Source organism: Anomaloglossus baeobatrachus, chromosome 1 (genome assembly GCF_048569485.1).
Source record: "Anomaloglossus baeobatrachus isolate aAnoBae1 chromosome 1, aAnoBae1.hap1, whole genome shotgun sequence".
Taxonomy (NCBI): Eukaryota; Metazoa; Chordata; class Amphibia; order Anura; family Aromobatidae; genus Anomaloglossus; species Anomaloglossus baeobatrachus.
Window position 1 is genome coordinate 441147860 of NC_134353.1, and position 21093 is coordinate 441168952.

Genomic DNA, 21093 nt, shown 5'->3' on the forward strand with positions numbered 1-21093 from the left:
TATGTCTTATATTCTAGGTTCTTCAAAGTAGCCACCTTTTGCTTTGATTACTGCTTTGCACACTCTTGGCATTCTCTTGTTGAGCTTCAAGAAGTAGTCACCGGAATTGGTTTTCCAACAGTCTTGAAGGAGTTCCCTGAAATGCTTAGCACTTGTTGGCCCTTTTGCCTTCACTCTGCGGTCCAGCTCACCCCAAACCATCTCAACTGGGTTCAGGTCTGGTGACTGTGGAGGCCAAGTCATCTGGCGTAGCATCCCATCACTCTACTTCTTAGTCAAATAGCCCTTACACAGCCTGGTGGTGTGTTTGGGGTCATTGTCCTGTTGAAAAAATAAATGATAGTCCAACTAAACGCAAACCGGATGGAATAGCATGCCACTGCAAGATGCTGTGGTAGCCATGCTGGTTTAGTATGCCTTCAATTTTGAATAAATACCCAACAGGGCCACCAGCAAAGCACCCCCACACCGTCACACCTCCTCCTCCATGTTTCACGGTGGGAACCAGGCATGTAGAGTCAATCCGTTCACCTTTTCTACAAAGACACGGTGGTTGGATCCAAAGATCTCAAATTTGGACGCATCAGACCAAAGCACAGACCACTGGTCTAATGTCCATTCCTTGTGTTCTTTAGCCCAAACAAGTCTCTTCTGCTTGTTGCCTGTCCTTAACAGTGGTTTTAGCAGCTATTTTACCATGAAGGCCTGCTGCACAAAGTCTCCTCTTAGTAGTTATTCTAGAGATGAAAAGGTGTGTCCAAACGTTTGGTCTGTACTGTACGTGTGAGTTTGTTCTTTAACAGGGCTATGTGTTAATTATACATAATATACAACTGAGAAAACTGAAAGATCATTGATGATGGGCAGTAAATATTTTGTAGTGTTTGTATTTGGTGCCATATCAGTTGCACAGGGCCTATTTATTTAGTTATTTAACTTACTTATTTAGGACCATCATATTTCAGAGCACTTTACAAACATTATCATCACAGTCCCCATTGGACTCACAATCTAAATTGTCCCTTACTATCCTTATAGTGTGGGAAGGGCTGCCATCAGGTCTTTACAACTATGACTGGTGTACAGGGCCCGGTGACGAGGGGGGGCCAGGCCCGGGATCATCACTTAGCTTTGTTAAGCCCTAGGCCCTGGCTGCCCCCCCTTCTTCAGCGAGCCCCAGTCACAGCCATAGCAGAGGGGCCCGTCTATGTCTCATCGGCTACAACACTTCACTAAATTGCAGGCAACGCACTTCACAGGCATCGCATGCAAATTAGCCATGTGTGCTGGAGGTAGGAGGGTCAGTAGAGCAGAGAAGGGAGGAGGCGTGTCATCCTGCGGCTCAACGTGATGAAGTCATCATTCTGCAACCTCATAGGCAACACAAAGCGCAGAGATGGCGAGGACGCGGCAGTTGACGGGGAAAGCCGGTAAGCGCTCCAATGAGACAAAGATTGTCGGGGGTGGTGGGTCTGATACAGGGGGCAAATGTATGCCGGGCCGCTTCTCCAACAGCAGTTGAGGGCCACCCTGCAACCTGCTACATTAGCGGCCGCTGGGTATTACTGTACCTGCAGCCTGCCCTGATGGAGCACACAGATCCCCTGGGATTCCTGGCCATGTGTTGCTGCAGCAGGACCTGTGCGGCTCTCAGTGCTGGCTCCACCTCCTCCTTGCTGTGCTACCACACAGGTACTGTACTGTGTGTTGCACTTGTGTGTTATACTTTGAAGGGCATAGGTATCAATTCAGCACTTTATACTCAGAGCGGCTGTGAACTTTTATGGGATGGGCATTACAATGTATGATGCATGAGAGGAGTTTGGGAGGATTGTCTCATAGTGACTGAGAACTTTGTTGATCTGGATCACAGCCTGCAGAGGTCAAAGGGGTGGTCCAGCCTTGGGGTACAAGTCTGCAGTTTATATGACTGCAAACTTGTGAATTCTCAGAGCTCACAGTGTGCGTGCTGTCAGGACTCTCCAGTGCCACTGGCAGGCGCATGACCGCAAGCATATCATTTGCATACATGCGGTCACATTTCGGTAATACATCTGTTGTCTTTATCAGTACAAGACAATTGTCCAGTTTTTTCATGGTCCCAGCAGCAAAGATGAATATTGGCAATACAAATATTTGGGCCTATGAACAACACATCCGTGTACAGCACACGGATGGCATTAGTGTACAGCCCCTGGCCTATCCTTGTTTAAAGGGGAGTCCAAAACTTAGGCATCCCCTTCGCAATCCCTTTTTTTCCCCTAGTAAAATAGTAACTCCTATACTCGCCTCTGGTGCCGGCACTGTTACATCAGTGTCAGCACTGGCTCTCCCAAGGATTGCAATGTATTGTTATGTTACACTGTCCAATCAGCGCTGTCTCCAGTCTCCCCATCTGCAGGCAAATCAAGACAACCGAAGGAGGTAAAGGTCAGTGCTCATTGGCTGCAGGGATTGTGTGACATTACAGTGTCATGTGTTCCCTGGGAGAGCCAATGCCAACACTGTCAGAGCCACAGCAGAGGTGAGTATAGGTGTTATTAGTTTACAGTAGGGAAACATAGGTATAGTGAAGGGGTTGTCAAAGTAGTGGACAACCCCTGAAATATTGCAAATTATAGGAGAAGCTTTGTCATTTATTTATTTTTCTGTGGGAAGACGCTAATGACACTGATGGTAAAAATGGACACCGATGACACACTGATCCAGAACACTACACTGGAACTAATTTTTTTGTGTATGTGAATAACACTCAAGTCTGTGTTTTGTAGTGCGAAGATACATGTGATTAGATATGATTGTGTGTAAAAAAAAAAAAATTGGATGTTTGGGGCATATTTACTAACTGTGTAAGGGCTCTACGTTGGGAAATGCCATTTGTCTTTTCTGGAAAAGATCAGTAGAATTTTATGCGTAAAACCGATCTTTAGCATAAATGCTACAATCTGCAGCCCAGATGTCCTCCATTTTGCACATCAATTCTACTTGTCTCTTGTCTGTTCCTAAACCAGAAAAGAGGTTATAGGGGACAAATACCAGGATAGAGTTATATATACCAGAATGTACCCAGGAGGGGGATATATATACCCAGAGAGGCCCAGGATGGGACATATATACTAGGAGTGAGACATATATACCAGGAAGGGGACAGAAACAAGGATGGGGACATATATACCAGAATGTGCCCAGAAGAGGGATATACATGCCAGAAGAGGCCCAGTATGAGGACATATACAGCAGGAAGAGGACATATATGCTGGGAAGGGGACAAATAAACCAGGATAGGAACATATATACCAGGATGAGCAAAGTAGGGGAACATGTATACCAGGATGGGGACATATATACCAGAAGGAGGACATATATACCAGGAAAATATTATACAGCGAGTCAATGTGTGTGTGTGGGAAGATAGTATTCAGGGTGGTAATGAGTGTGAGGTGATATACATTGGGGCAGTCTCAGTGGGAGGATATATATAAAGAGGGACAGCTTGTGGGGAGAGATAGTATACAGAAGGACAGCATATGTGAGGGATATTATACACAGGGGCAATGTGTGTGGGGGATATTATACAGAGAGGCAGTGTGTGTGGGGATATTATACAGTGTATAGCAGTGTATGTGGGAGAATAGTATACAGAGGAGTGGGAGAGATATTACACATGGGGCAGTGTGTGTGGAGGGGATATTATACATATGGCAGTGCGGGAGAGATATTATAAGATGGTGTACAGGGTCTATTATGGAGAGGGGTAGTGCAGGGGGTGTATTATTACATTTTTGAGGGAAATGCTTCATTTTCTGGAACAACTGCAAGGGTGCTAACACTTTTGGCAATGACTGTATATATGTGTGTGTATACACTCCCTGACAGAAGTTCTGTCGCTTATCCATGTTATGTAAATAAAAGCTTATAACCTGACTTTAAATTCATCCATTTGTTTTATAAATTACTCTTTTGAAAGCTGAAACCCTCCCAAATTTGGTTTAGGTTAGGAAAATAAAGTTGTTGCAAAGCTGAAATAATGATCATTTAATGAACACGGAAAAGTCAGATTTTGGCAAGACAAACGTTTTGTCGCCTTGTCATAGAATGCACCAAATCCTAGTTTACATCCTCACCTGTAATAACTATCACTAAATGATTGCTTAATTAGTGGGTGTGTGTATAAAAAGAAACCCAGCACCACAGACCTTCACTTGAACTGCAACTTGACCTCTGCCAACATGCCAAAACTCCACCCTGCGACCAAAGCCTTGATTAACAAGAGGCTGAAGCCAAGATCCACTGCAGAGGTGGCTGGCACCTTTAATGTATCTCAGCGTCAAGTAAAAAGAACTAAAAAAATTTGAAGAGACTGCAGATGTTTTTGACAAGCCTAGGTCTGGCAGACCCTGCAAGACAACTGATCAGGAGGAACGTTTGTTGGTTAGAAAATCCAAAACCAGCGCCTCTTCCACTGCAGCAGAGCTCCAACAGGCCTGGTCACAAGTCCCTGTGTCAACTAGAACCGTTTGTAGGATTCTGTCTCGAAATGGCCTCCATGGTCGAATCAGTGCCCAAAAGCCAGCACTAAACAAAAGGCAATTGAAAAACATGTGGCATTTGCCAAGTCCTACAGCCTGCTAAACAGATGGATGCTGGAAAAGTGGCAGAAGGTAGATTTCTCTGATAAATCTGCAGTTGAATTACACCACAGATGCCGCAAATAATTCAGGAGACCTACTGGAGGCCGTATGGATCAACAGTTAAGTTTGGTAGTGGAAAGATCATGCTTTGGGGTTACATTCAGTATGGGCGGTGTGCGAAACATTTGCAAGGTGGAAGGCAATATCAATAGCCTAAAATATCAAGATGTATTAGCTACCTCTTACATTCCCAATCATAAAAGAGGTCAAATTCTGCAGCAGGATGGGGCTCCATCTCATACATCCATCTCTACAACAAAGTTCCTCCTGGTAAAGAAGATCAAAGTGCTCAAGGACTGGCCAGCCCAGTCACCAGACATGAACATCATTGAGCATGTTTAGGGTAGGATGAATGAGGAAGCTTGGAAGACAAAACCAAAGAATCTAGATGAACTCTGGGAGGTATGTAAAACTGCATTCATTGCTATTCCTGATGACTTCTGCAATAAATTGCATGAATCATTGTTGAACCACATGGAGAGAGAGAGAGAAAGAGAGAGAGAGGGAGAGAGAGAGAGAGGGAGAGGAAAAAAAAACAAAACAAAAAAAACCGAACCCGGATCGTGCAGCCGGATTCCCGGGTCCCGGTCAGACCCAGATCGGACTATGAAACCGCGCGGATCCGGACTTTTCAAGTTTCAACACTAGTCGTGATGCCACTCGCGGTATTTGCGGTCAGGGGTAGGTGACCGCGACTGCCGTTTAACAAGCGTCTGGGAGCGGTGGTATCGGCAGTAAGGTGGTATGGCCTCCCGAGAGTAAGGCTGGCTCCAAAAGCTAGGGTGTATGCGTGTCGTGCCCTGGGTTGCAAAATAAAGCAGGCAGAGTCCAGAATGTCTTACAACTGCTTTACTCTCTTTTTGCTGGTTGGTGAGATACCCGGGCGATGCTGAGATTATACCAGGAGGAACCAGGAACTCCGTCAGGACAGATTGAGGGTAGCCGCTAGCTTGCCTTCCTAGCACTCCTTTTGTTTGGGAGGACCCCTTACTTGGAGTATGGTGGGATTCCTCCTGGGAAGATGCTTCTGACTTCACTCCCCTCCCTGGCCCGTCTGCCGGCAGTGTAGAGCTTGGTGAGATGACTTCTGGCACTATCTCCTTATGGGTCCCCCTCTTGCTGCTTGGGCTCAGACTCTGTGTGTTTTTGGTGAGGTACCTCCAGTACCCTCAACGGCAGGTTCAGCAGCTAGTTACACTTGAGGCTACTCTGGGGACCTGTCTCCCAGTGCGTGCCTGGATACCAGTTATCCCCGTACTCGCCACCTCTCTGCAGGTGTCTTTCAGGCTGACACACTGGCACCCGTTCTCCCCTGCCAGCTGTTACAACACTTGCAGTGTCTCCTCTCTTGCTTCCTGCACTCCACTCCTCTTCCTTGCTCTCTGCAAAAATAGTTCCCAGCCTCTCCACTCCACCCCTTGACAAGAATTGTAAGCCCGTAGGCCCAAGGGTCCCATCTAATGGTGATGGAGACCTGGTTGCTAGGTGTCTGTGTGTACACACCCCATTCTGGCCTTTGGAGTTTACCTGGAAGCACTGCCCCAGCATGGGTGCAGTACTCTGTGGCGCCTGACCAGGTCAGGGGCACCACACAGTCCTTCAAGCTCATGGAACTCACACAAAATATTAAATATGGCTCTAATAGCACCACAACTTCATTCACCAATGTTATGCAACATATCTTTGTATTAGAAGTGAATTATTTGTTTGAATTTCACATTACTTTCTGTGGGTGACAAAACGTTTGTCTTGCCAAAATGTGACCTTTCTGTATTCATTAAATGATAAATATTTCAGCTTTGCAGCAACTTTATTTTCATAACCTAAACCAAATTTGGGAGGGTTTCAGCTTTCAAAAGAGTAATTTATAAAACCAATGGATGAATTAAAGTCAGGTTATAAGCTTTTATTTACATAACAGGGAAAAGCGACAGAACTTCTGTCAGGGAGTGTGTGTATGTGTATATATATATTATATTATATATATATATATATATATATATATATATATATATATACATACACCAGCTGTACTACCCGGCTTTGCCCGGGTTAATAACTGCTGTTAACAAAATAGAATGTATTAACAAAAATGTATTCTGCACACAAAAAACACAAAACAAATAGAAATGTAATAATTAAAAGGCAAAAACTAAGCTAATAGAGGCATTCCACAATATATATTTCAACACCACAGATATTCCACACAGATTTAACTAAATTGGCCAAGTAATGTGCTCCGTCTGTCTCTTTTCAGGTCTGTCTCTTTCCAGGTCTGTCTCTTTCCAGGTCTGTCTCTTTCCCCGTCTGTCTCTTTCCCCGTCTGTCTCTTTCCCCGTCTGTCTCTTTCCCCGTCTGTCTCTTTCCCCGTCTGTCTCTTTCCCCATCTGTCTCTGTCTGTCTCTTTCCCCATCTGTCTCTTTATAGGTGTCTCTTTCCAGATCTGCCTCTTTCCAGATCTGCCTCTTTCTAGGTCTGCCTCTTTCCAGGTCTGCCTCTTTCCAGGTCTGCCTCTTTCCCAGTCTGTCTCTTTTCCCATCTGTGTCTTTCCCCATCTGTGTCTTTCCCCGTCTGCCTGTCTCTGTCTGTCTCTTTCTTTGTCTGTCTCTATCTCTCTGTTTCTTTTCCCATCTATCTCTTTCCAGGTCTGTCTCTTTCCCAGGTCGGTCTCTTTCCCCGTCTGTCTCCCCGTCTTTTTGTCTGTGTCTTTTCCCATCTGTCTCTTTCCCTGTCTGCCTGTCTCTGTTTTTCCCCATCTATCTTTGTCTGTCTCTCTGGCTGTCTCCTCTTTCCCTGTCTGCCTGTCTCTGTCCCGGTCTGCATGTCTGTCTGTCTCTTTCCCCATCGGTCTCTTTCCCCATCTGTCTCTTTCCCCACGTGTCTCTTTCCAAGTCTGTCTCTGTCTATTTCTTTCACCGTCTGTCTGTCTGTCTGTCTCTTTCCCTGTCTGTCTCTGTCTCTCTCTGTCTGTCTCTTTCTGTCTCTCTCTATCCGTCTCCCCACCGACATCTTATTACCTCACATACAAGCTTCTTATACTATGAATGTCTTTTGTTCCTATAGCAACCAATCACAGCTCCTACTAATAACCTGTAGTTCCAGGCTCCATTTACTTTAATGGATTCATGTTTTTTGGAGAGTAACTGTAAAGCGTGGGGTTAAATTTTCCTGTCACAACATAGTCTACGACGTTCCCTGGGTCACATGGGGTGTCTATGCAAAATTTCGTGATTGTAAATGCAATGGTGCGGATACACTTTTCGTTTAACTTTTTCCCCATTATGTAGATAGGGGCAAAATTGATTGGTAAATTGGAACGTGCGGGGTTAAAATTTCGCTTCACAACATAGCCTATGACGCTCTCGGGGTCCAGACGTGTGAGTGTGCAAAATTTTGTGGCTGTAGCTGCGACTGTGCAGATGCCAATCCCGGACATACATACATACACACACACATTCAGATTTATATATTAGATATATGTTTTTCCAAGAGTAGTGTGAGACTGTGGAGGTCTTGATGGGGGGGAGGCGGAGCTGGTGTGGAGCTTGGTCGAAGTCTCAAAGGGGCCCTAAAATTTTGCTAGTATGGGGGCCTGAAATTCCTAGTGGCAGCCCTGAATATGGGAGAAAACCCACGCAAAACACAGGGAGACCAATGAAACTCTTTGGAGATGTTGTTCTTGCTGGGATATAAATTCAGGACCCCAGCGTTGCAAAATACCATGCACTTAACATGCATGCTTGAAAGCATTACTGATACATACACTTAATCTGCCCAATTTTGTACAGTTTGCTCTATTGATATGAGAAATTATTAAACTGTAGAACACTGAAGTAGTTTTTGGCATTCAAAATGCACAGTATTATTTATAGTATCCAATTTACCTTCGTATTGGTGCAAACAGTTTTGGCAGGACATGGATTGTTTCCACATTCGTCTAAATCCTGACACATCTGAGAGAAAAGAAATGATAATTTTAAGATCATAAATACGCAAGACTGAAAAATTAAAAAAATGTTGTCCCTTTCCTTCCTCAATGGTCTCTGTAACATTTCCCTTCAGTTTTTACTATTAATCTGCATGACATCACCAAATTTTATTTTTTTATTTTCTTGTGATACAAATTCATCTCAATAAATTAGAATATCATCAAAAAGGTAATAAATTGTAGTAATTCAATATAAAAAGGTAAACGCATATATAGAGTCATTACAAACAGAGTGATCGATTTCAAGTGTTTATTTCTGTTAATGTTGAGGATTATGGCTTACAGCCAATGAAAACATAAAAGTCATTATCTCAGAAAATTACAATATTATATAAGAACAACTGAAAAAAATTATTTTAAACTCAGAAATGTTGGCCTACTGAAAAGTATGTACAGTAAATGTACCCAATGCTTGGTTGGGGCTCTTTTTGCATGAATTACTGCATCAATGCAGCGTGGCATGGAGGCGATCAGCCTGTGGCACTGCTGAGGTGTTATGGGAGCTCAGGTTGTTCAGCTTGTCTGCATTGTTAGCTCGTCTGCATTGTTGGGTCTGATGTCTCTCATCTTCCTCTTCACAATCCCCAAAAGATTCTCTAAAGGGTTTAGGTCAGGCGAGTTTGCTGACCAATCAAGCACAGTGATACTGTAGTTATTAAAGCAGGTATTGGTACTTTTGGCAGTATGGACCGAGTCCTGCTGGAAAATGAAATTTTCATCTCCAAAAAAGCTTGTCAGCAGAGAGAAGCATGAAGTGCTCTAAACTTTCCTGGTAGATAGCTGCACTGACTTGGTATTGATAAACACAGTGGACCTAAACTAGCAGATGACATGGCTCCCCAAACCATCACTAATTGTGGAAACCTCACACTAGACTTCAAGAAACTTGGATTGTGTGCCTCTTCATTCCTCCTCTAGACTCTGGGACCTTGATTTCCAAATGAAATGCAAAATTTACTTTCACCTGAAAACAACAACTTGGATCACTGAGCAACAGTCCAATTTTTTTTGTCTTTGGCCCAGGTAAGATTCTTCTGGTGTTGTCTATTGGTCATGCGTGGCTTGACACAAGGAATATGATACTTGTAGCCCATGTCCTGGATATGTCTGTGTGTGGTGGCTCTTGAAGCACTGACTCGAGAATCAGTCCACTCATTGTGAATCTCCCCCAAATTCCTGAATGGCATTTTCTTAACAATCCTATCAAGGCTGTCATTATCCCGATGGCTTTTGCACCCTTTTCTACCACACTTTTTCCTTCTAGTCAACTTTCCACTAATATACTTGGATACAGCACTCCCTAAACAACCAGCCTCTTTAGCAATAACCTTTTATCGCTTACCCTCCTTGTGGAGTGTGTCAATGACTGCCTTCTGGACATCTGTCAAGTCAGCAGTCTTCCCCATGATTGTATAGCCTACTGAACCTACTTCCCTTTTTGTACTGAATTACTGAAATAATTTTTTGATGATATTCTAATTTATTGAGATGCACTTGTATATAGTGATGAGCGTGTGTGTTCACCACTGCTTAGTACTCAATTGAACATAGGGGTGCTCTGCACTCTCGGTACTCGATCAAGTATACTTGTGCTCTGGTGCCATGCTCGAGTTCCGTCCCACATGTTTCGCTGCAGGTTTTTAGCCACTAAACATGCTGGCATTGCTTGCCAATCACAGTGAAGCCATAAGCATGTTGGCTACTGGCATTACTGTGATTCGACAGCCGCATTACATCATTGGGTTCATATAAGACTCGGTGATGCCATGTTCAGTGCACTGTACTCCTGAAATAGTGTACGGGGAGTTTCTACTGGAGATGTGATAGTATGATTGAGTAATTTTAGCCTTAAGGTACCGTCACACTAAGCAACATCGCTAGCAACATCGCTGCTGAGGCACAACTTGCTAGCGATGTTGCTTAGTGTGACATCCAGCAACAACCTGGCCCCTGCTGTGAGGTCGTTGGTTGTTGCTGAATGTCCTGGGCCATTTTTTAGTTGTTGCTCTCCCACTGTGAAGCACACATTGCTGTGTGTGACAGCGACAGAGCAACAACTGAATGTGCAGGCAGCAGGAGCCGGCTTCTGCGGACGCTGGTAACCACAGTAACCAGCGGGTAACCAAGAAGCCCTTCCCTTAGTTACCCAATATTTACCTTCGTTACCAGCGTCCGCCGCTGTCAGCTGTCAGTGCCGGCTCCCTGCTATCTGCACACGTAGCAGAGTATACATCGGGTAATTAACCCGATGTGTACTGTGGCTATGTGTGCAGGGAACAGGGAGCCGAAACTGGCAGTGTGAGAGCGGCGGACGCTGGTAACGAAGGTAAATATCGGGTAACTAAGGGAAGGGCTTCTTCGTTACCCGATGTTTACCGTGTTTACCAGCGTCCGCAGAAGCCAGCTCCCTTCTGCCTGCACACGTAGCAGAGTACACATCGGGTAATTAACCCGATGTGTACTGTGGCTAGGTGTGCAGGGATATGTCACACGTGGAAGCATGCTGCGCTGGTAACCAAGGTAAATATCGGGTTGGTTACCCGATATTTACCTTAGTTACCAAGCGCAGCATGCTTCCACGTGTAGCGACGCTCCAGCGATTCCTGCCAGGTCAGGTTGCTGGTGGGATCGCTGGAGTGTCGCTTAGTGTGACATCTCACCAGCGACCTCCTAGCAACTTTCCAGCAATCCCTATCAGGTTGTATCGTTGTTGGGATCGCTGGTAAGTTGTTTAGTGTGACTGGGCCTTTACAGTCCTTGTTGCTACAACGTAAAAAATATATTATATTCAATAAAACACCGCTCTTAGCTGCAATTAGTGTAAGATAAGATAAGATAAAACTTTAATGATCCCACAGTGAGGAAATTTGAACATTACTGCAGCTCAATACAGGAAAGAATAAAAATAGATTTAAAAAAAGATAAGAAATTATATATATATATATATATATATATATATACACAGTATATATAAAAATAAGAATACATATTAACAATGACTATGTTGTTGAATTATCCATTTAAAAGATTTACTTCACAATTTATTATACAATCTAACTGCACCTACGAAAGCGCTCTGTCCTACAGCGCGGGTGTATAAGTTTCTGACTGAAAGAGCTATTCAGGCTCCCCACAGTTCCATGCAGAGGGTCGAGGGGGTTTCTTATAATAGCTTTCAGCTTTAATAACATCCTCCTCTCACCCACCACAGCCACAGACTCCAGAGGACAACCCAGCACAGAGCTTGACCTCCGTACCAGTTTGTCTATGCTGTTTCTGTCTCTTTCAATACAACCAACCCCCCAACATATCACTCCATAAAAAAAGGCAGATGCTACTACCGTGTCATAGAATGTTCTAGACAAAGTCCTACAGACACCGAAGGACCTTAGCCTTCTCAATAGGTGGAGTCGACTATGGCCCTTCTTATACAAGGCATCTGTATTCGTAGTCCAGTCCATCTTTTTGTTGAGGTGGACACCCAGGTACTTGTATGAGTCCACTGTCTCAACGTCTTTTCCCAGGATGTTTACCGGTACTATAGAGGGTGACTTCCTCCCAAGGTCAATAACCATCTCCTTTGTCTTGTTAGTATTTACTTGGAGAGCATTGATCTCACACCAGCCAACAAAGTCCCCGATGACACCCTTATATTCCTCATCATTCCCATCTGATACGAATTCAATAATTGCCGTATCATCCGAAAACTTCTGAAGATAGCAGTGGTCCGAGTTGTACCTAAAGTCCGAGGTATACAGACTAAACAAAAAGGGTGAGAGGACCGTGCCCTATGGTGCCCCAATGCTGCAGACCACCACAGACACACAGTTGTGAAACCTCACATACTGTGGTCTGTTGGTGAGATAATCGATTATCCAAGCCGTCATCTGATTGTCCACTCCTGCTGCCTCCAACTTCCCTCTCAGCAGAGCAGGCTGGATGGTATTGAAAGCGCTAGAGAAGTCAAAAAACATGACCCTCACAGTGTTTCTTGCTTGCTCTAGGTGAGAGAGACATCGATGCTGCAGATAGATAACAGCATCCTCCACCCCAATACAGGGCTGATAGGCAAACTGCAGGGTGTCTAACACTGGGCCCACCACAGGACGGAGATGATACAGGATAAGCCTCTCCATGGTCTTCATCAGATGAGAAGTCAGAGCCACAGGTCTATAGTGGTTAGGCTCCCTAGGATATGAGATCTTTGGCACTGGAACCACACAGGACGTCTTCCACAGATCAGGAACCCTCTATGGAGTCAAGCTCAGGGTAAAGATGTGCAGGACCACCTGACATAGCTGGCCCGCACAATCTCTGAGCAGTCTGGGGCTTTATTCTCCTAAGCTGACTCCTGACCTTATCAACTGTGAGATGAATGTAAGGCCGAGTTGGAGTGGAAGGTAGATCTAATTCAGTTTGTGGGGAGGTGAGGAGAGAGCAGGGAGCGGAAAGTGGGGGGCATGGCATCAAGTGGTGGGGATCAGTTGGAAGCAGAGGGGTGGGAGAGGTTGTCAATGGGCTAGAATCTAATCTATTAAAAAACAAATTCAAGTCATTAGCCCACCCCCGATCTACAGGCCCTATGGCCCCACCATTGTCTTTAAAGTGGCCAGAGATTTTATTCATATTACTCCAAACCTCTCAGACTTTATTTTGATGGAGCTGCTCTTCCACCTTCCTCCTAAAGCTTTCATTACCCCTCCGGATCTTGTATTTAAGATCCTTCTGCATTCTCCTCAATTCCTCTTTATTGCCTGATCTGAAAACCCTCTTCTCATTCAACAGGGCCTTCAACACTGGGGTCACCCATGGTTTATTGTTAGAGAAACATCGTACCTTCTTAGTTGGAACTGTGTTCTCCAGACAGAAAGTCATGTAGTCAGTAATGCAGTGGGTCAGGGCATTAATGTCCTCACCATGAGGCCTGCAGAGTTCCTGCCAGTCTGTACATGCAAAACAGTCCCTCATGGCCTCACTGCAGTCCTCAGACCACATCCTTATCACCTTCTTAATGGGGGGTTTCCTTTTTTCACAATGGGGATGTAGGTGGGATACAGACGGACCAGACTGTGATCTGAATGACCGAGCGGGGGGAGGGGTAATGAGCTGTAAGCCACCTCGATATTGGCAAACAGCAAATCCAGGGTTTTATTCTCCCTTGTGTGATAGTCGACATACTGTTTGAAGTTAGGGAGAGTGGAAGAGGGGGAGGCATGATTACAGAGATCATAATTAGGGCCTGCGGGTGTGCCGCCTGTAGCTGAGAAACAGTTGTGTGAATGTCCTCACGGGCTACAGTTGCATCAGCCGAGGGAGGGATGTAAACAATTAGCACAACCACATGTGAGAACTCAAGGGCCAGATGGTATGGCCGAACTCTAACCATTAGCAGTTCAATGTCTTTGGAACACCACTGCTCCTTCACGGTAATGTGTCCAGGATTACACCATCTCTCATTAACGTACATCACCAATCCCCCCCTCTTCTCTTACCGCTCTTCCTCATACTTTGGTCTGCTCTCACAGTTGAAAACCCTCCAAGGTTACAACTAGAGTTGAGCGATGTTCGAGTCGAACGGTTCGCCAATTTCAAGTTCGAGTGATTTTGGGCGGTGTTCGAGTCGTTCGACGAACTCGAACGATTTGCTTAAAGTTTGGCAGTTCGAGTTACCGTTCGAGAACGGTTCGATCACCAAAAGCGTGGCTTTTCACTGTAAGTATGTGCGCACGTTGCGTATCTGCATGCGTCCTGCATCAACAGCACAATCCCTCTCTCTTTCCTACTCACCGATCATGGGCGCCTCGCTGCACGGCTGTCACAAATCTCCGGTGGCTTTTCCTCTTTTGAAAATGGCTGTCGCTTCATTATTCAATCAGGTATTCCCTGCCTTCCCTGCCCACCGGCGCCCATCATTGATTGGAGTGAGACAGCTGTCACTCATCGTGGGGGCGTGTCAGACTGCAACCAATCACAGCCGCTTTTGGGCGGGTCTATATCGTGCAGTTAAATAAATAATTTAAAAAAAAAAACCCGCGGTTCACCCCAATTTTGATACCAGCCAGGATAAAGCCACACGGCTGGAGGCTGGTATTGTCAGGATGGGGAGCGCCACGTTATGGGGAGCCCACCACCCTAACAATATCAGCAGGCAGCTGCCCGGAATCGCCGCATCCATTAGATGCGGCTGTCCCAGGACTCTACCCAGCTCATCCTGAATTGCCCTGGTGCGGTGGCAATCTGGGTAATAACAGGGTTAATCATGACAGGCATCTCCCCGAGATACATTCCATGATTAACCTGTAAGTGAAAGTAAAGAAACACACATAGCGAAAAATCCTTTATTTGGAATAAAAGACAAAAAAAAACCTTATTTACCTCTTTATTAATCCCCAAATAACAATCCAGGTCCGAAGTAATCCACACGATGCGTTCAGCTCTGCTGCATGAAGATGACAGGGAGCCCCGTAGAACACGAGCGCTCTGTGTCCTCTCCATGCAGCACCTGAAGTGAGCCGCGCTGTCACCGAAGACTTCACTCTGCAATGCAGAGGTCAAGATGACCAAATCTTCCTATGTTTCTCAATGGATAGAGCTATTGCCTAGGGAGCATTAGTTCACGAGTTCAAGTCCCGGCCGCCCCGGTAAAGAATTTAATTTATTTTTTATTTTAAATTATAGTTTTTATTTATAATTATAATTTAATTTAATTTAATTATGCACTCAGGGGAGGAGACGGACATCAGCTGTGAGCCACGGGCCACACCTCTAAAATCGGAGCAGTTCACAGAATGAGGCTGCATTGCTCTCTCCTCTCTTCTCTCTCTCTCTCTCTCTTTTTCTCTCTCTCTTTTTCTCTCATTTTCCCTCAACCTCTCTTTCCTCTCCCTCTCTTCCCTCTCTCCCCTCTCTCTCTCCTCTCTCTCTCTTCTCTTTTCTCTCTCCTTTTCTCTGAAATTCATGAAATAATAAAAAAAAAGGGCTTCCCTATATTTTTGGTTCCCAGCCAGGTACAAATAGGTAGCTGGTGGTTGAGGGCAGCCCGTAGCTGCCTGCTGTACCTGGCTAGCATAAAAAAACATGGTGAAGCCCACGTAATTTTTTTTGGGGGGGCAAAAAACACCTGCATACAGTCCTGGATGGAGTATGCTGAGCCTTTTAGTTCTGCAGCTGCTGTCTGCTGTCTGTATGGAGGAGAGCAGACAGCAGCTGCAGAACTACATGGCTCAGCATGCTTTATTCACTAGTGTATGCAGGAGAGCAGACAGCAGCTGCAGAACTACAAGGCTCAGCATGCTCCATTCACTAGTGTATGCAGGAGAGCAGACAGCAGCTGCAGAACTACAAGGCTCAGCATACTCCATCAAGGACTGTATGCAGGAGTTTTTTGCCCACCAAAAAAAATGACGTGGGCTTCACCATATGCTAGCCAGGTACAGCAGGCAGGTACAGCTCCCCCAACACCCAGCTGCCTATTTGTACCCGGATGGGAAGTAAAAAAATAGGGAAGCCTTTTTTTTAATTATTTCATGAATTTCATGAAATAATTAAAAAAAAAAAATCGACATGGGCTTCGGCCCATTTTTGTGTCCAGCCAGGTACAACTAGGCAGCTGGGGATTGGAATCTGCAGCACAGTTTGGCCCGAGCTTTCTGGGTCCCTGTGCTGAGAATTGCAGTCCTCAGCCGCCCCAGAAAATGGCGCTTTCATAGTAGCGCCATCATCTGGCGCTGTATCCAACTCTTCCAGCAGCCCTGAAGCCGGGTGGCTTGCTGGGTAATAATGGGTTAATACTAGCTTTGTTTTACTAGCTAGCATTAAGCCAGAGTTTCCTAATGTCAGGCAAGTTTGACCCAGCCATTAAGAATCTCCAATAAAGGATTAAAAAAAAAAAAAAAGACACCACACAGAGAAAAAATACTTTAATAGAAATAAATACACAGACACACTTAGGCGGGCTTTACACGTCGCGACATTGGTAACGATATATCGTCGGGGTCACGCCGTTAGTGACGCACATCCGGCGCCGTTACCGACATCTCAGCATGTAAACCCTAGGAGCGACGATCACCGATCGCAAAAACGTCAAAAATCGTTGATCGGTGACACATCGCTCCTTTTCATATTATCGTTACTGCTGCCGGTACGATGTTGTTTGTCGTTCTTGCAGCACCACACATCACTGTGTGTAACACCGCAGGAACGGCAAACATCTCCTTACCTGCCTCCACTGCCAATGCAGAAGGGAGTAGGTGGGCGGGATGTTATGTGCCGCTCATCTCCGTCCCTCCGCTTCTATTGGCCTGCCGCTTAGTGACGTCCCGGTGACTTTGCTGCGACGCCAAACGCACCTCCACCTTGAAGGAGATATTGTTCGGCGGTCACAGCGACGTCGCCGACCAGGTATGTGCGTGTGAAGCTGCCGTAGCGATAATGTTCACCACGGCAGCAATCACCACATATCGCATGTGCGATGGGGGCGGGTGTTTTCTTTGGGTGCAATTGCTAGCAATTGCTAGTGATGTCACAGCGTGTAAAGCCCGCCTTAGAGACTACATGTTTATTACTCCCTCTCATCCCTCCACAATCCTGGTCTTCTGTCTTTCTCCTTCAACCCATGCAGCTCTGCTACATCAGACAGCACTGCATGGGAGGAAGACGCTGCTGCTCCCGTGCAGTCTAATCACTCAGTGAGAGTGAGCAAAGGCTACGGGCTGTAAGCAGTGACATCACTGCTAAAGTAATCTGACAGGCGGGTTACTATAGCAACTGTGCTATGATCACGTGATTCCCGATGCTGCAATTCACCAGCTGTGGCAGCCAGTCCTTGCATGTGGGCTGACTCTGTAAAGAGCGCCCACATGCAGGAACGGGGAAGCTGAGCATGTGCCAGAGCATCTCGCTGGTACACGGAGATGCACAAACGAGCACCGCGTACCGGAGAGATGCACTGACAGGACCTAGCATGACGTCTAGCCATGTGACCAGTCTGTAGCCAATGAGATAATACACACATGACTGGTCACATGCTATTTTGACGTCACAGAAGGTCCTATTATCAGTGTTGGTTACCGGGAGGACGCAGCAATTATCGGAAAGAAAAGAGGCAGGAGACAGAGTGCAGTACACCTCGCGGGGACCTGCAAGTGTAATGGCAATGGTTATTAACTGTATGTGTACATGTATAATGTGTTTTTATGTGTTTGTGTTTGCCTGCCATTGTTTTCAATGGGGTTCGAAGGATTTTGTCGAATGTTCGTCGAACGTTCGACGAACGGAGCCTCCGTTCAACGAATTGAACTGAACCCGGACACTAGGGGGGTGGCTCATCTCTAGTTACAACAGAGTCCGGTGTCTGATACATGAGCCAAGTCTCTGTAAACGGCACAAGGCTGTTCTATTGATACTCCCACTGCAGTCTGATTAACCCGATCAGTTCTTCCATCTTGTTGTTTAAAGACCGTACATTACCCATGAGGACAGATGGAATGCTCGGTTTGTATCTTCTTCGTCTCTCTCTGTAGGGAGAGCTGCTGGAGAAGGGATGGTGTATTAGCGGCATGTAGGCAGGGATTCTAGCCTTACAGACATTGCTGCTGCTACTGTTCTGCATTCTGCATGTAATTAGTGTTTTTCATTGTTCTGATTTGCTGTACATCTATCTTTTCTTTACTAGGTTGTCTAGCGTACTTTAGCTCCCTGTAGTGACAAAACTTTGTCAGCACCAGCCTTGTTTTTTCATGCCTTTTTTCTCCTCTCCTTTGTGGTGCATTCTGGGTAGAAAGACTCCATTTTCTAATGACTTGTGATTGCATGACTGGTAAGGAAGTCTAAGTTTTCTGCCATCTGGTCCTCTGCACTCTCTGTTTAGTTAGCTGCACTTACTTAGCTATAATCAAGCTGTTTGTACATTTGTATGTATATTGTACAGGCATCTGTGATATGTTTACCTGTTGTATTTTACACGTGTAAATTTGTACATATATCATTGTTCTTAGTTTCAAATGCATTAACTAGTGTTCAATAAATAGATAAACTTCAAGCAGCAGTCTACTTATTAAGCTATGGTGAATGAAGTTTAGCTGCTTGTCAAACTTTACATGCCTCACGGCTCATGTAGAGAAGACAGAACAGCTACATTACCCAAAAGTCCAAATTCTAAACTATTTTATTCTCTAATCATACTGCTCTTAGCTGCAATTAGTGTAGGGAGAGTTGGTCATCTAGGCAGTTACATTTCTTGCTACTGTTATGTTAACCCCAAAGTCCTTTTAGGCCTAATTCAAATCTATTCTCTAATAATGCCCCTCTTAGCTGCATTTAGTGTAGGGAACGTTGCTGAAGAAGGAACAATTTTACATCAGAGGAATATAATTAGAGTTTATTACCTTACAGTCCTTGCTGCAGCAACCTAAAACCAAAATTTGTTTCAGGCCAACATTTACTTTATTCCCATATTTTTATTTTATTCCGTGCTCGCGCAGTCACTGGCTGTTTAATCCCCTAAATGCTGCACACAATTTCGATCTCCACACTTGGCAGTCTGGAAGAGGGATTGCACTCTCCTTTCAGCTGTGAGGCCCGGACAATGTAAAGGAGCCTTTAAGAGAGCCTTTAATGTTACTTTAATGTTTCTTAGCTGCTTTGACATCTGTAGGCTGTGATGTGTTACCAGAGTTTACATCCTCCAGGTGTCACAACAGCTGGGAACTCCAAAAAACTTAAAGTCTTTCTTAAACACTCTCTTAAAAACTCCTTTAAGTTATCTGAGCCTCACAGCTTACGGATTGCAGGACTGATGAATTGCGGGACATGGTGCCACAGCAATCTGACAGTCAGGTCAGTGGAGGTCACACTCATTTGTCAAACATCACAGCTGCCCTAAACCCTGGATTAGTAAAGTGGTGGGATCTATGAGACCCCTCTATTAATAACTCTGTAAGAAAAAAAAAAGCACAATCAGAAATATCCTTTATTTTAAAAATAAAAACACCCACTTTTATCAATTTATTAACCCCCCAAACACCCCCGCAGGTCTGAAGTAATTCACACGAGGTGTCACGACGATGCCATCTCTGTTACATTTAGAGTCTTCAGTAACTGATAACATAACTAATTACTGCAGACTCTGGGAAACACTGATGGCAGCGGGGCACCCGGCTTTCAGAGGCAGTGATGTCAGTCAGGTCAGCGGAGGGCACACTTGGGACTCCCCACTGCTCTCAGTGAAAGTGGAATCCACAGCCAGATTGCGGGACACGGCCACATGGCCGCACCAGAATCTTTCTGTGTTCGTGCTTTTTTTTTTTTTTTTACTTACAGAGTTAGCATTAGAGGGGTCTCATAGATCCCACCCCATTACTAAGCCAGGGTTTAGTGGCAGCTGTGATTTTTGACAAACCACGGGAGTCATTATCCCTTGCTATTTTTAGGCTAGTGGGGCCCAATAACACACCCGAGAATACCAGCCCCCAGCCTTCAGTTTTATAATAATAATAAGTTTTATTTCTATAGCGCCAACATATTCTGCAGCGCTTTACAATTCAGAGGGAATGTGTACAGACAATATGAGACAATACAAAATAACAAAATTCAGATACCAAGAGGAGTGAGGGCCCTGCTTGTAAGCTTACAACCTATAATAGGGAATAGAGGAGGCACAAAAGGTGAATGGGGGAGAAAAGCTTGTCATATATGGTCCAGCCATTGATTTAATAGGGGATTCAAAATCAGCTGCATGGACCTGTCGCCAGCCAGAATTTATAAAAGTATATAGTGTAATAAAGTACATGAAGATGAAGGACCCAGAAGATACAGGGGACAAGAATTGGAAGTAAATTTTATGAAGGGCAGAAAGGAACTAGATTAGAGCAGGGTGGTGAGGTGATAGGCTAGTCTAAAGAAATGCATTTTTAGTGCCCGCTTAAAAGGTGTGGATGTTGGGAATTAATTGGATTGTTCTTGGTAGTGTGTTCCAGAGCATAGGTGCAGCTCGTGAGAAATCTTGAAGACGGAAGTGGGAGGTTCGAATTGTTGAGGATGTCAGTCTAAGGTCATTAGGAGAACGGAGGGCACGGATGGGGTGATAGACAGAGATGAGGGAGGTGATGTAGGGTGGTGCGGAACAGTGGAGAGCTTTGTGAGTGAGAGTGATAAGTTTATGTTGGACTCTGTAGCAGATAGGCAACCAGTGTAATAACTGGCACAAAGCAGAGGCATCAGTGAAGCTATTGGAGAGGAAAATAATCCTGGCTGCGGAATTCAGAATGGATTGGAGAGGGAAAAGTTTAGTAACAAGGAGACCAATTAGTAAAGAATTACAGTAATCCAGGCGATAATGAATGAGAGCGACAGTAAGAGTTTTTACAGAGGCAACGGTAACAAAAGGACGAATTCTAGAGATGTTTTTGAGGTGGT

The 21093-nt window shown here is 45.0% G+C and overlaps 1 protein-coding gene across 1 annotated transcript in view; it reads right to left on the minus strand.

Moving 5' to 3' along the window:
* LOC142316860 (cartilage oligomeric matrix protein-like) overlaps positions 1-21093 on the minus strand; it is a 1990803-nt gene that overhangs the window by 1124758 nt on the left and 844952 nt on the right. The window contains exon 6 of the mRNA XM_075352653.1: positions 8576-8644. Coding sequence (XP_075208768.1) covers positions 8576-8644 — 69 coding nt within the window. The remainder of the gene's footprint in view (positions 1-8575; positions 8645-21093) is intronic.